This window comes from Aphidius gifuensis, linkage group LG1 (assembly GCF_014905175.1).
Source record: "Aphidius gifuensis isolate YNYX2018 linkage group LG1, ASM1490517v1, whole genome shotgun sequence".
Taxonomy (NCBI): Eukaryota; Metazoa; Arthropoda; class Insecta; order Hymenoptera; family Braconidae; genus Aphidius; species Aphidius gifuensis.
This window is the reverse complement of record NC_057788.1, coordinates 19678776-19694830: the sequence shown is the minus strand read 5'-3', so window position 1 is coordinate 19694830 and position 16055 is coordinate 19678776. Positions and strand designations below refer to the sequence as shown.

Below are 16055 nucleotides of genomic sequence, written 5' to 3'. Positions count from 1 at the left end.
TTTTTAAAAAGGTTTTTATTATCATTCATTAAACAAAATTAAGAACTATTCAATTTCAATTAAATTTATGGGTTCAATTATATAAGATAAACCAATTAATCGCACATGAAAACATACACACATCAAATGTTTTATTTCAACGACAACATAGTTGGCACTTAGTTCACATTCATATATTCTTGGAAAATTTGGAACCTGTGTATCAAACCGTGGTATAACATCACATTTGTTGATAATAGCATAACATTTGGATTGACACGTACGTACGCAATATGATTTACATAAACAGTTAGATGATTGCACGAAACAATAAATTTGTCCAAACTTAAATTGATCATTTGTAATGTATTTTATGAAGGTTGAATCAGTTCTTATTTTTTGTTGGGGATCATAAAGCAATGACCTATATAAAATTCCAGATTTCATGAGCCTGAAAAACAACTTGGTGTTAGTTTCCCTAATATTCGCTGCACGTAATATATCAACGATCACTGGTGGATTTTCTCTATTTTTACATATGCTACCAACAGCATATGAATCACGAAACAAGTGATGAGTTTTATGTTTTTTTTGTGGATTTGTCAAGTCTGAACAATAATCAAAAATTATACTGTCGTGATCGAGATCTTCAATCAGTTCGGGTAATGACATAAAATAAGAGAGTCCAGTTGATATTTGTAAACCTGTAAACCTGGTGCGAGAGAAGACAGTTCTCCATTTATATTTTCAAAAGGAAAACAAGTGGTAACAAAAATTGGGCCAAAATCTCTAGTATTTTGTGCCACATGCAATAACTGATGCAAATTAGCGGTCATAAATTTTTCGTGGTATAACTCACTGAAATTTTTAACAAAATCATTTAGCATTTGTTCAGCAAGATCAATCATCTCGCCTGAGATACTAGATTGATTCAGTAAAGATATTGCATTGACTAAAAGTTCATAATGAGTCAAATAGTCAAGTCCATTATTTTCAGCTGTCATTACTCTTTTTAATACAGGTAAGGAGTAATAAAAAAACCAGGTCTTGAACTCATGAGCTTTCCAAAATTTAAAATGCTCGGAAATAGTGCGTGGATGGCGAGTAATGAATTCTGGTGGTCTCATAGAACGTATTGAATCGTCTATGGAAGATATTAAATATGCAAAAGACCATTTTTCTCCAGAGTACTTTGGGCTGAACCAAAGACTTATCAACATTTTAACAAGCCCTAAGAACAAAAAATGCATAGCATCAATTGCAGTTGTTCTTATATAATTGCGTTGAAATCTAGCAATAACACTTGGACCTTTTACACCATTTACATGTAATTCATGAGGTTGCAAGGTTTGACCTCGAAGTTCACGTTGTTGACGTAAAGTTTGTGCTTGTCTTGCATTATCATTTGTGGTTCTTTGAGAACGAACAAGCATATTTTCTTGGTATCGATATACAGGGACTTTTTCATATCTGGTTACTACAATCTCACATTTGCAGCAACCCATCTCACCATTAAATTGTTGCATATTTAAAAAAAGAGCCTTAGCAGGCAAATCACAAGTACCACAAATTGCTTTTCCATGAATACGCAAAGGCTGATCTTGAAATGGAACATCAATATCAATTCCATTTTCTATTGTATTTAGTTCTTGTGATATTCCATGCAAAAAAAAAGAAGGTAGTGGTTTTGATGAACCAAACCATAAGCCACCAATTAACAAATTTTCTTTTTTTGTCCTAAGCTTGTATGGTAGCTCATTAATGCTAAGAATGAATGGCCAAATTTGATAGTTCGAAGAAGAAAAAATCGAAATTCCGTCAGTATTCCAAGTGAATGAAATGTTATCAGGATTTGATAAAAAGTTTCCATCCTGCATGCAATGTTTATAAATTGCTCCATCATATATGTCTTCATAATTGTCTACATTTTTTTTTTGTCTATTAAATCTTAATTGTAAATTATCATAAAAATCTTCTCGACGATAAAGTTTTTTTATTTGATCTATCAATGGAAGTTGAATGAAATAACTGGTATCTCTTTTATTCGCTGGACATGTTTGGCAATGAGACTTTTCTGTTAGTAGTGGGCACAAGCAGCTTGTACAATAAAAACATCTTTGAACATCTGTCTGAATATCTTTAAAAAAATTAAAAAATAGATAACGACTTTTTTTACATAAATTTGGAGTTAAACAATGCATTTCAATTAGTCTCAAAAGGTCAGTTAAAGCTGCACCACTCAAACGATGACGTAAATAAAATGTTAAAATTGATAACAAGCTTTCACCAACTGTTATTCTTGCACCATCATAAAGCACTTCATCTCCTTCTTCATCTTCATGATCCTCTTCGTTTAGATTTTCTTGGTTATCTGCATCATCATGATCATCATCATCATTGCTAAGTATCTCTGCATCAAAATAATCCTGGTCATCATTATCTTCATCATTCAATTCATTGTCCACAATTTCTTGATTGTTATCATCAACTAAGTACAAAGAAAAAAATTAATATATATACAATAGCAAATTTAGACATTTATTAAAAAGAGAGGATTTATTAGAAAAATAATAAATAATAAATAACTTACAGTTTTGGTTATTTTCAACACCATTCCTTATATTTTCTAAATTATTGATATGAATCAATGGCTCATGATTAATGTTTGTAACTGAAATAAAAATAAATAAAGATATAGAATCACATAGAATATATTAAAAATTATGATCAGAAAAGCATTGATATACCACTCAAGCCACCTCTTTCACGTTGTTCGATATCATCAAGATCTCGGTCATTATTGATGATTGGAATATATACTCTGTAAAGTTATTAATGATTCATATGAAATATTGTTTAACATATCTTTAATAATAATTTAAAAACCAAAACAGAAAAAAAACAGGTACTTACCTTGAATGATGGTGACGTTTATCATTTGTTATTGTTCGTAATTTTTTTTTTATTTCGTATTGTCGAGATCGTTTAAATTTTCGATAATATTCACTCATTTTTATTGACCAATTGATTAAAAATGCAGCACCAATTAATTTCGAAAAATATTATAACACGTGAGGATTTAGTTGGTTTCAATCAATAAAATGAAAAACCTAACCTTGACTGAAGTCTGATTCATTTTGAGTTTGCCAGTAAGCAAGCCATCATTTGTCTGTGCGCTAGACTGTATTTAGATCTTTAATATTAAAAATTATTAATTATAATGTGGGCATACGCATTAGTTTATTGTGAATCAGAACCAGAAGAAAAAGGGTTCGTTCTGCCAAAAGGTCAAGTAAGCTTGCCAGAAGATGCTTCAGAAGAAAAAAAAAAAAGTCTCCCTGTGAACGGTGACCACGTTGTAGTGAAAATCAACAATAAATTAATTGAAGCATTAATCATTCAAACAAGTAGTAAGTATAGTCATTTCCTATTTATTTATTTTATTTTATTATTTATTAAAAAATAATATTATAGTCTTATTAATAAATTATCAAGCGAATGATCACTAATCGATTGTTTTTTTATTCAAACATTGAGAGGTTATGTTGGATTTTGTTTATTATTGTCAAAATTTCAGTTGAATTTTTTTTTTTATTTTTTATTTAAAAAGGATTATTAATGTTTCAGCATCAAAAAATAATTTAATCAAAAAAATTGAAGATTTGAACAAAAATGGAGTAGACCCTGATGGAGCAATGATCCAGTCATCAAAAAAAAAAAAACTTATCAACCATCAAAGATCGAGGAAGCCTTCTTCTGACTTGAAACAACGACGTGCTATAAAAAATAGTCTAAATGCAACAATCACACAGTTTAACAATGTTGTTTTTGGTGATAGAAGATCAATATCAGAATCACAAACAACAGAAGCAGTATCAAGTGACCCAACCGAGCCAGTCCAAGAATCAAGGTCATCAGCAGCATTGTCTTCTCTTGATTTGGTGCCACCAATTACAAAAGACCAACAACATACAAAAATACTTGAAAATCATTCAACTGAGCCCATAATACAATCTGAACAATCCCATTGTAATGATCTGCTAAAGTTGCTATCCTCATTCAAAAGTAAATAAAAAAAAACATTTTTTATAAATATCAACTCGTGTTATCTTATTGATATATGTGTTAAAAAATTTTCTTTTTTTTCTAGTCACAAAAGAATTCGTACAGTCTTTGGAAGTACTGGTGTCATTGTTGAAAATTCAGTTAGAATTACAAATGACATGTGATGAAAAAATTCAAGAGACCAAAACAATCGAAAAAAATGTTCCAGATTGGAAAATTGGAGGGGCTGGCAAGGTAAATTGTTTTTTCAATAAAAAAAAATATTTATTTACGTCATGATAAGTTTATGTAGTACTTTTCACAACGACTTGTTATTATAAAAGTACCACAATTTAAAAACAAATCTTTGTTTTTGATGATATTGGCAATTCTGATCGTGGAGCATGTGGTCCTGCCAATGGAGATTGATGTGCTGGAGAACACGATGGTGTCGATGCATCCATTGGTGAACTTGAGCCAAGTGGTAAAGAATGACTTGGTACTGATGATTTTGGCAATTCTGATCGTGGAGCATGTGGTCCTGCCAATGGAGATTGATGTGCTGGAGAACACGATGGTGTTGATACATCCATTGGTGAACTTGAGCCAAGTGGTAAAGAATGACTTGGTACTGATGATTTTGGCAATTCTGATCGTGGAGCATGTGGTCCTGCCAATGGAGATTGATGTGCTGGAGAACACGATGGTGTTGATGCATCCATTGGTGAACTTGAGCCAAGTGGTAAAGAATGACTTGGTACTGATGATTTTGGCAATTCTGATCGTGGAGCATGTGGTCCTGCCAATGGAGATTGATGTGCTGGAGAACACGATGGTGTTGATACATCCATTGGGGAACTTGAGCCAAGTGGTAAAGAATGACTTGGTACTGATGATTTTGGCAATTCTGATCGTGGAGCATGTGGTCCTGCCAATGAAGATTGATGTGCTGGAGAACACGATGGTGTTGATGCATCCATTGGTGAACTTGAGCCAAGTAGTAAAGAATGACTTGGTTCTGATGATTTTGGCAATTCTGATCGTGAAGCATGTGGTCCTGCCAATGGAGATTGATCAGAAATTTTTTTTAATGGTTTCTTTGATAATTTTTTTTCATTTCTAGTAGTATGGCCCTTTTTTTTTCTTTACGGTTGCTGCACATTAGACTAACAACTCGATTGAACTGGAATTTATTTCTCTTAGCTAATCTTTTAGGTTTTTTTAATATTGATGTACGTGATTTTCTTTCTGTATGTACACCATGATGGTTGTCCAGCTGATTTTCGTTGTCATCTTCACTGTTACCTGATAGCTGATTGTCTTCATATTTTTTTTCTTTCAAGCAGCTGTTCTTCAAGACGAACCCTGTAACAAATCAAATAAATTAGATAAATTAATTTTTTTCTCTTCAATAAAACTTTGAATATTTTAATTTTTTAAAATATTTTCTTCTAGACAAATGTTTTTTTTTTAACTAGTTGAAATATGAACTTGCCTTTCACTGCTCCCCGAACTTCCATTGGCAATCCCATTGTATTCCTTTTACCAACGACTGTGTATTTACCAAGATTTTCATTCCCAATCAATGAGATTATTAATTGTCTTGTCATCCCGTTAGGGTTATCATACAAGTCATATTTAATGACATCTAAAAGTGCGGAACTCATCCAGCATTCAATATCATCAACAAGCTTTACCTGTACAAAAAGTAAAAAACAATCAAAGATTTGTTTTTAAATTGTGGTACTTTTATAATAACAAGTCGTTGTGAAAAGTACTACATAAACTTATCATGACGTAAATAAATATTTTTTTTTATTGAAAAAACAATTTACCTTGCCAGCCCCTCCAATTTTCCAATCTGGAACATTTTTTTCGATTGTTTTGGTCTCTTGAATTTTTTCATCACATGTCATTTGTAATTCTAACTGAATTTTCAACAATGACACCAGTACTTCCAAAGACTGTACGAATTCTTTTGTGACTAGAAAAAAAAGAAAATTTTTTAACACATATATCAATAAGATAACACGAGTTGATATTTATAAAAAATGTTTTTTTTTATTTACTTTTGAATGAGGATAGCAACTTTAGCAGATCATTACAATGGGATTGTTCAGATTGTATTATGGGCTCAGTTGAATGATTTTCAAGTATTTTTGTATGTTGTTGGTCTTTTGTAATTGGTGGCACCAAATCAAGAGAAGACAATGCTGCTGATGACCTTGATTCTTGGACTGGCTCGGTTGGGTCACTTGATACTGCTTCTGTTGTTTGTGATTCTGATATTGATCTTCTATCACCAAAAACAACATTGTTAAACTGTGTGATTGTTGCATTTAGACTATTTTTTATAGCACGTCGTTGTTTCAAGTCAGAAGAAGGCTTCCTCGATCTTTGAGAGAATTAATTTTCCTCGCAAAACAGTTCAACTACAAATTCTAATTCCTTCACTACAAATTATCTAGGATTTTTCTGTATCTATCAGATATTTTAGTTATAATTCTGGTCTATAAATAAAAAAGTTATTAAGATTTTAATATTTTGGAGTAAAAAAAAAAAATTTTTTCCACTTTTTTGACGCTTTTTTTTGGAAAACTGGTTTAGTAAAGATTTTTTTATATTCTTTACGAGTTGCTTTTTTCTTATTACTAGGGCATACGCGCGCTTCGCGCGGTTTTTTCGTGAGTTTTTTATTAACAAAAAATTATAGTCAAAATAATACTAAAAATAATGAAACAGATAATTTGTTCAGTTCGTTGATATTTAAATAAATTGAGAGAATTCAAAGAAAACCCTATTACCTCGTGAATTCGACTACTGATGATAGCTAAATACAGGCAGGTGTTTTTTCAGCCCCATACGTATTGCTTTGTATTTTCTAAGCCCCATACACAGTAAAAAATAGTTGGTAAAATTAACAAATTCAGTTTTAGGTCCACCAACAAAACGTTTGTTAATTTAACAAACTTTTTATTTGTTAAATTAGGTCTACAAATAATTGTTTGTTAATTTTACAAATATTTGTTTGTAAAATAAAATTTACAAACAGCTGTTTGTTAATTTTACAAATTTTTGTTTGTAAAATGAAATTTACAAACAGCTGTTTGTTAATTTCACAAATACTTTTTGTTAAATTTTTTTTTTTTTGTTTAAGCAAAAAAAAAAATGTATATATTCATTTATATAATATTTTTTGATACGTAAATTTTATTATTTTTCATATAACTAAACAATGAAATGATTCACTCGGTACATATATGAATATTTATACAATATTATTTTATCAATTACAAAATTTACAAAAAATAATCTGTTACAATAACTAATTTTTTATCTGTAGACTCGTTTATATTCTAACTTTTTGTATGAGGTATAGATTGATAATTTCATCTATACATAATTCAAAAGTATTTTCTACAATATATCCTAAGCATGATGGTGAAATACCTTCTGTCTTCCAACTTTGACAAATGATATAAAACTTTAAATTATGTGAAAAAATCATAAGGATTTTTCCGGAAGTTGGAAAACTATTAGTATTTGATGTACAAATAAATTTTTGTATTATCAAATGTTCACCTTGAATATCAACACTATTACTTATAGAAATATAATTATTTGAATTTATATTTAACGTTTTGTTAATAATATCACAAAATTCACTTGACTTTAAACTTATTATTTTTGTGTTGTTAATTTGTGGTTCGTCTTCAGAATATAGTTTTCTATTATTCCATGATTGTAGCATACATTTTCGATGACGATTAGCCAGTGTATGTGCTATGTCTTTGAAATTTTTCAACTTGTATACGAAACTTTTTAAAAATCCATTTTTACTTTCGTATTTCATGGTCCAATGAATTCTTGGTGGTCCCATTTTATTCATAATCATTGGAAGATGTGTTATCAAATGATCTTTCATTATCAATGATAATCTAAATTCATTAATAATAAGACTATGATGGTCTTTAATTAAAACTGTTAGTCTATCTAACATATCATAGCTTATTGTTGGAGCAAATACAATTTTCATAATTTCTATTAACAATAAAATAACTCTCCATTTTTTTGTACCCTCATGATTCAATTTCGTTATTTCATCAGTTAAAAAAAGTGGTAAATAAGTTATCAAACAAAACATTTGAGCACCACGCTGACCTACTAAATTTGCGTTTTTATTTAAATCTATTGGACATGGATGGTAAGGTCTTTTATGTAAGCCATAATCAAAAGTTGATATTTTATTATTTAAATTTGACAGATCGACAATACCTATCTCGATCAAATACTTAAGTACATATTTTATATCCCGGTGACAAATACCCTCTAAAAAGTCATGGAATATATCAACAATTGAACTATCAACAAAATCATAAAATTTCAACTCTACCCAAAGATTTTTGTTTTTTATACCATAAAAATTAAATGTATCATTATTACAATATTCTAACTGATTATATAATGAGATAAATTCTGATTTAGTTCGCAACAGACTTTCATTTAATGTAACACTTTTTCTAGCTTCTTTTATAGTTATTTTACAAATTCTACAAGAATACGTGGCTACGAAAGATTCATTCATACCTAGTATTTTCGCTCCTCCTAAATTATCAAAACTTATAGATATCAAACTACCTTTGACAAAAGAATTAAGTCCTTTTATAAATATACCATCTTTTTCTAAAATTTTTAAATCATTAACTATTACTTTTAAAACTGGATTTATACCAAAACTTTAAATATCAAAATCATAACAGAGGGCAAGTAAATGAATATTGTCTAATTTTGAAAGCATGTGTGAAGGTAAATTTAAAATGGAAAAATAAAAAGCACTAATTTTGTGTATACCTGCTTTCGAACTCAAAGGGTTGCAAACCTCAAACTCGTCATAATAAATTTGTAGATGAATTGAAATTTTATTTATTTGAAAAAATGTATTATTTTTAAATACACTACCATCTTTGTAACTTTTGTATACGTTTTGTACTTAATAATTATTATCAGCAAATTTTTTAGTCAAACATTGTTGATGAAATTTATCTTGAAATAAAACCACATCTCTGGGTTATTTTTTTATGTTTTAAAAGTTCACTTGCCACAATATTGACAATAACTTTTCTACATTTTTTTGTTAAATATCCTAAATCATTGTATGATTCAAATATTTCATCTCCATATTAGTGATTAATGAGAAGTTCTTTCAATTGCTTGATAAAATAAAAAAATTAGATATTCAGTAAAGTGAAAAAAAAAAATGATCATACAGTTGCTGAAGCAACTGTGCCTTCCCTGCGGGGGGAATTTTAATTTCTTCTTTAATATATATTGAAATTCGTAACTACAAATTTATTTCATTCTCTATCGTTACAATGATTATTGTTACAACTAAAATTTATTTAATTTTCATTCATTTTGCTTGTTTCTTCTAATGGGTCATCTCCATGTCCAGAATCGCTTTCTTCTAACCTTATAAACTCTCCGTTTTTGTTCATTTTGTTGTACTATGATTTTAGCCTGTCAATGTTAAATATTTATTACAAAATTGTCGAGTTCGATTGTATTTATTTTATTTACTTTTTTCTCTCGGTTGAATCAGGATTTAACGTTTTAGTTGTTGCTGAAGTCATCGTTATATTTTTAATTTTTTTATATTCATTTATTTTTAATTCCTTTAATGCTATCACATCACCCTTTTTTCCCTAGAAATTTTCTGCCTCTTCATTCCATAAAGTTAGTTCAATCTAAAATATATTTCCTTTGGTAAATTTATTATCTTTGTTTAGTTTAATCAAACTTTTTTTCATTCAAATTTTATTTTACTTCATAATCACTGTCGTCTACTAATGTTATTGTTCTTCATTTCAATAACCGTCCTGACATTGCATATATAAATTCCACTTTATTTATTGCTATTATGATTGCGATGATATCTAAATAATGTCATTATTATTATTTGAATTTTTTTTTTTTTTTCGCTAAAATTATTTTGCCTGCAAATGAATTAATTGGTAGATGTACAATTTCTTGTATTTTTTTAATCTCGAAATTAATTTTTGGTATATTTTCATTTTCCTCATCGTCATCGAATTTTATATTAGCTTCTACCTAGGTAGAAAACTTCCGTCGGCCCGACTGTCGGCCGACTGAGTGTCCCGACTTATTAAGTCGGAGGAAAGTCGGGATTTCAGTCGGGCCGACGTCGGATATTCTGTTAAATTCCCTTAAAGTAAAAAATTTAGAATATCGATTGCATTTTACAAAAGAAACTAAATTGTTGATAGATAGACTATTTATGTTTGTAATTTGTTTTTAATCATTCTAATCATAAATATTTTTTAATAGATTGAGCATAATTTTTTGTTTTACTCGAATTAATATTAAAATGACAGCTTGAGGTTATAGTCGAGATTTTAGACGACATTTATTAAAAAACGGTTCTCATCCAATTACTGTATATCGAAAATACTAAGTCTGCTGTTTTACCGGCAGGCTAGCGATGAGTAATTTTGAATATGCAACTTTAACAATCATGTTCATGTTTGAATCGGTTTGGATTAAAAAACAACAAGTTTAATAAATGAAAAAATCGTCTTGAATATTGTATTAGAATATAATTACCGATTGTTTTAACATCTATATATTGTATTGTTGACTCAGGTATATTACTATTATGATTATTATCATTATCATGTAGGAAATAAGGTAGCTAACCATACTGCTTTTCCTTGAATATTTTTATTCATTTAATAAATAAAGTACATGTAAATTTATTTAACAAAAATAGAAAAGTCCAAGGAAAAGCAGTAGCTAAGAAAAAGATGTAGCTAAGGAATTAATGTGACTCAGGAATTATTTCCTTGAAACATAATTTTTTATAATATTATCATTACATTTTGCTACTGCTTTTCCATGGACATTTTTTATTTATTTTATAAATAAAATACATGTAAATTTATTTAACAAAAATAAAACTGTCCAAGGAAAAGCAGTAGCTAAGGAAAAGATGTAGCTAAGGAATTGAGGTTGCCAATAGATTGTTTTTTAAGGAAATAATGTTGCTCAAAATATAATTTTTTGGCAACCTCATTTCCTTAGCTACATTCTTTTCTTAGCTACTGTTTTTTGTTAGACATTTGTATTCTTAAAAATTAAATTTACATGTATTATATTTCTGAAATAAATAAAAATGTCCAAGGAAACGCAGTAGCTAAGGAAAAGATGTAGCTAAGAAATTAAGGTTGCCAAAGAATTATGTTTCAAGGAAATAATGTTTCTTAAAATATAATTTTTTGGCAACCTCAATTCCTTATCTACATCTTTTCCTTAGCTACTACTTTTCCTTGGACATTTTTATTTTTTGAAAATAAAATTACATGAAATTTAATTTTTAAGAATAGAAATGTGCAAGAAAAAGTAATAGGTAAGGAAAAAATGTAGCTAAAAAATTACAGTTGCCAAGACAATTATATTTTAAGCAACATTATTTCCTTGGAACATAATTCTTTGGCAACCTTAATTCCTTAGCTACATCTTTTCCTTAGCTACTGCTTTTTCTTGGACATTTGTATTTTTAAAAAATAAATTTACATGTATTTTATTTATAAAATAAATAAAAAATGTCCATGGAAAAGCAGTAGCTAAGGAAAAGATGTAGCTAAGGAATTAATGTTGCCAAAAAATTATGTTTCAAGGAAATAATTCCTGAGTCACATTAATTCCTTAGCTACATCTTTTTCTTAGCTACTGCTTTTCCTTGGACTTTTCTATTTTTGTTAAATAAATTTACATGTACTTTATTTATTAAATGAATAAAATCGTTCAAGGAAAAGCAGTATGGTTAGCTACCTTATTTCCTACATGATAATGATAATAATCATAATAGTAATATACATGAGTCAACAATACAATATACAGATATTAAAACAATCGGTAATTATATTCTAATACAATATTCAAGACGATTGTTTTATTTATTAAACTTGTTGTTTTTAATCCAAACCGATCCAAACATGAACATGATTATTAAAGTTGCATATTCAAAATTACTCGTCGCTAGCCTGCCGGTAAAACAGCAGGCTTAGTATTTTCGATATACAGTTATTGGATGAGAACCGTTTTCTCATAAATGTCGTCTTAAATCTCGACTATAACCTCAAGCTGTCATTTTAATGTTAATTCGAGTAAAACAAAAAATTATGCTTAATTTATTGAAAAATATTCATGATTAGAATGATTAGAAACAAATTACAAACATAAATAGTCTATCTATCAACAATTTAGTTTTTTTTGTAAAATGCAATTGATATTCTAAATTTTTTACTTTAAGGGAATTTAACAGAATATCCGACGTCGGCCTGACTGAAATCCCGACTTTCCTCCGACTTTATTAAGTCGGACGCGACACATATTTTTCTACCTGGGTACTGGTATCATTATTTCTTTATTATTTATTGATGGATATTGTTCATCAATTTTTCTCACTAATCCTCCAGTGATCGTATATATTTTGTTTAACTTGAATATTTAATAATTTATCATGTTAATAATTTTTTTTTAATCTTTTTGTTGAAAAATCTTGTTGCTAAATATGATTTTTCCATGATATTTTGCTATACTTTTCTTTTTTGTTTACTCATATTTTCCTAATATTTTCCTATAATTATCGTATTTTTCTTTATATTCAGTGATTTTTCTATATTTTCGTTTATTCGTTTATATATTCTATATTTTTCTATATTTTCCTTCATTTTCCATATTCATCTTGTTTAGATTAATTAAGGGACTTAGAAAATTTTTTTGGGGCGGGGGGGCATAATTGATATGTTCTCTTATTTATTGTTTTTTTCTTTATCAGTCACTTTTCTATATTTTCCTTTATATTTACCGATATTTTCCCATATTTATCGTTTTTTTCTTTATTTTCAGTCACTTTCCTATATTTTTCTTTATATTTACTGATATTTTCCCATATTTATCCTTTTTTTCTTTATATTCAGTGACTTTTCTATATTTTCCTTTATATTTACTCATATTTTCCCATATTTATCGTTTTTTTCTTCATATTCAGTCACTTTTCTATATTTTCCTATACTCTCCTTTATATTTACTGATATTTTCCCATATTTATCGTTTTTTTCTTTATATTCAGTCACTTTTCTATATTTTTCTTTGTATTTACTGATATTTTCCCATATTTATCTTTTTTTTCTTTATATTCAGTGACTTTTCTATATTTTCCATATATATCGTATTGGTTAAGATTAAGGGACTTAGAAAATTTTTTGGGGGGGTGTCTACCATGGTTGAGATTAAAGGACTTAGAAAATTTTTTAGGGGGGGTGTCTACCATGGTTGCGGGGGGTCCAGAAGAAAAGCGAAAACAATAGGAAATTAAAATTCCCTAAAAATACAATTCAAATTCTCTTTTAACAACTAACTTGTGCTAAAACCACGTCCCCAATAATTTTTTTTTTTGATTTTGGTTTTTTTGGTAAAGGCTCTTTGTCGTCATTGAGATCAATTGGTTGATCTGATGGTACTGGTATAACATTAGCACTTGTACTACCATCAGCATGCTTTAATCCATGAGTTTGTGTAACATTAGCAACTATATTTTTAGCTGAAAAAACATCACATAATATGATAATGTCAACAAATAATCAATTTTTTAGTTAATAATTTCAATAAAATAAAAAAAAAGATAGTCAAGTTCCCCAAGGTGCACCCTAAGTGTTTCGTAGGATTTTTTATTCTTTTTCTTGCTGTTTACAAGAATCCTATTATAAAAAGAAGAAAAGTAACGGCGGTTCTTTCTTCTGTGATTGGTTTCTTTGTTTCCCTAGATATTCTTTCTCTCTCTCTCGGTTCTCTTTATTTATTTATTTTTTTTTCTTTCTCTATATTTAGATTTTAGTGTGACTATACCAACTGATTTCTTTTTTTTTTAAATGAAAAATAGTTGTTTTTTTTACAGTTGGTAACCGTTGTCAAGGAGTTTGTTGTATGTTGTAACAAACATTAACAAGAAAATTGTCGTCAGTCGTAAAGTCAGCTGAGTCGTAAATAATCGTGAAGCTTATTTTATATTTTACAATTATTATATTATACAATTATTATTACATGAATTTAAATATTATTTTAATAATATTTATTGATAATATTATTTATTTAAATATATTAGTGATATATTATTTTATTATTTAATAAATGGCTGATATAAAATATACATCAACCGCAGAAATGACTGCGGTTGAGGATAATGAGAAAGGAATGTAAGTGATAGAATAATAAAACTTAAAAAAAAAATAAAATAATAAAACAATAACAAAATAAATAATGTTTTTTTGATGACTTTTTTTTGACAGAAATGTTACAGGGTATGTTACATCTATGACTGACATTATATCAATTGAAAAAAAGCCAATATCATGTCCTCAGATTTTGTGTTATCAAATAAAGATGGTACTAAAATTCGTTGTATTTTATGGGGAACCATAATGTGTCAAAAATGGAAAGATGAAATAAAATTAAATTTAATTGTTGAATTATTGGGAGGAAACATTCGGCTAGGCATACCACGTTTTCGTGACCCTGAATGTTTGGATGTAGATTTTCATATTCAATCTCACACAGACATTCTTTTTCATGGGTTTCATAATCCAGAATTAAATTTAATTCCAGAATTAATGTTCGTCGTGTACCATTCGACTCATTGCTTGAAGAAACTGATGTCATTGGTAAAAATTGCTTTCAATTAATTTTTAGGGTTGTTAATTCATTCGTTTGTTATTTTTTTTTTCAGAAATAGTAGGCTTCATAAGAAGCAAATTTCGTGTCCATGTGATTAATTATGTTGAAAATCCAATATTTGTGGTTGGTGCTCCTATCTTAATGAGAGGAAAAATGATACACATGCACTTTCAATTGATTAACATGACTGACATTATTATTCGTCATGATATTGAACAAATGGATAATAATGCTTTGGATTTATCATTCCATCCTATTTCACGTAAACGTCCACGTTTACCAGTTGTATCAAATGTACAAGCACCAACACCATTTGTACCAGTTGTATCAAATATACAAGCACCAACACCATTTGTACCAGTTGTATCAAATGTACAATCATCAACATCATTTGTACCAGTTGTATCAAATGTATCACCAGCACCAACAATATTTCAATCACAAAATGGTTTGTCTAATATATTAAAATCAATTTTGTATGTTGATTTCATTATTTATATAATTGTTTATAGAAATTAAAACATCAAATGTACAAGCACCAACAACAGCTGTACCAATTCCATCAGTTGTACAAACGTCAACACAAGTTGTACCAGTTGTACCAGTTGTATCAGTTGTATCAAATGTACCAGCACCAACACCAATTAAATTACAAAATAGTAGGTTTTACGTCATACATATTAAATAAACAAACAATTGTATATAATAAATAAATATATATTATCATTTTTTAATTTGGTTATAGTAGCCATTAAAAAAGGACAAAAAAAATGCTTTAAACGAGAACAAAAACATGCACCAGCAACAAATTGTAAGTATAAATGTTCTTTTGTTGGATTAAATTATGGTGTATTAATTTTTATTGTTTTTTTTTTTAGCACATAAACGTGCACGTACAAATCTTGAACCATTTGTTATTGAAGATGAAAATGGTGATGAATGTGATGACAGTGCAATTTCTATTAGTGATGAGTCGGTTGGATGTGAAAGTGATGGGTCAATTGATGATAAAAGTGATGATTTAATTAAAAATGATGTGTCTAAACCAGCAGCAGCATTGCAAATTAAATCATCATCAGGCATTGATGAAAAAAAAAATTAAATGAATTATCAAAAATAATATTTTGATAATAATATTTATTAATAATATTTTGATAAAAAATTGAAGATTAAAATTAAGCATCAGCTAATATTAAGATTAGTTGGTATATGGCGAATGTGTTGCTTCTTTTTGATTAAAATTGATTTAAGTAAATTGATTAATTACTAATTAATTAATT

General features: G+C 28.4%; 1 protein-coding gene across 1 annotated transcript; it reads left to right on the top strand.

Annotated features, from left to right (window-relative positions):
• The first annotated feature begins 14211 nt into the window (after positions 1–14211).
• Positions 14212–15948, top strand: LOC122860315. Its single transcript, XM_044164072.1, has 7 exons — positions 14212–14297; positions 14391–14762; positions 14828–15223; positions 15288–15434; positions 15521–15586; positions 15654–15854; positions 15944–15948. The coding sequence occupies exons 3-7, from the start codon at positions 14917–14919 to the stop codon at positions 15946–15948; spliced, it is 726 nt and encodes a 241-aa protein (XP_044020007.1). The 5' UTR covers positions 14212–14297; positions 14391–14762; positions 14828–14916.
• Positions 15949–16055: the final 107 nt, after the last annotated feature.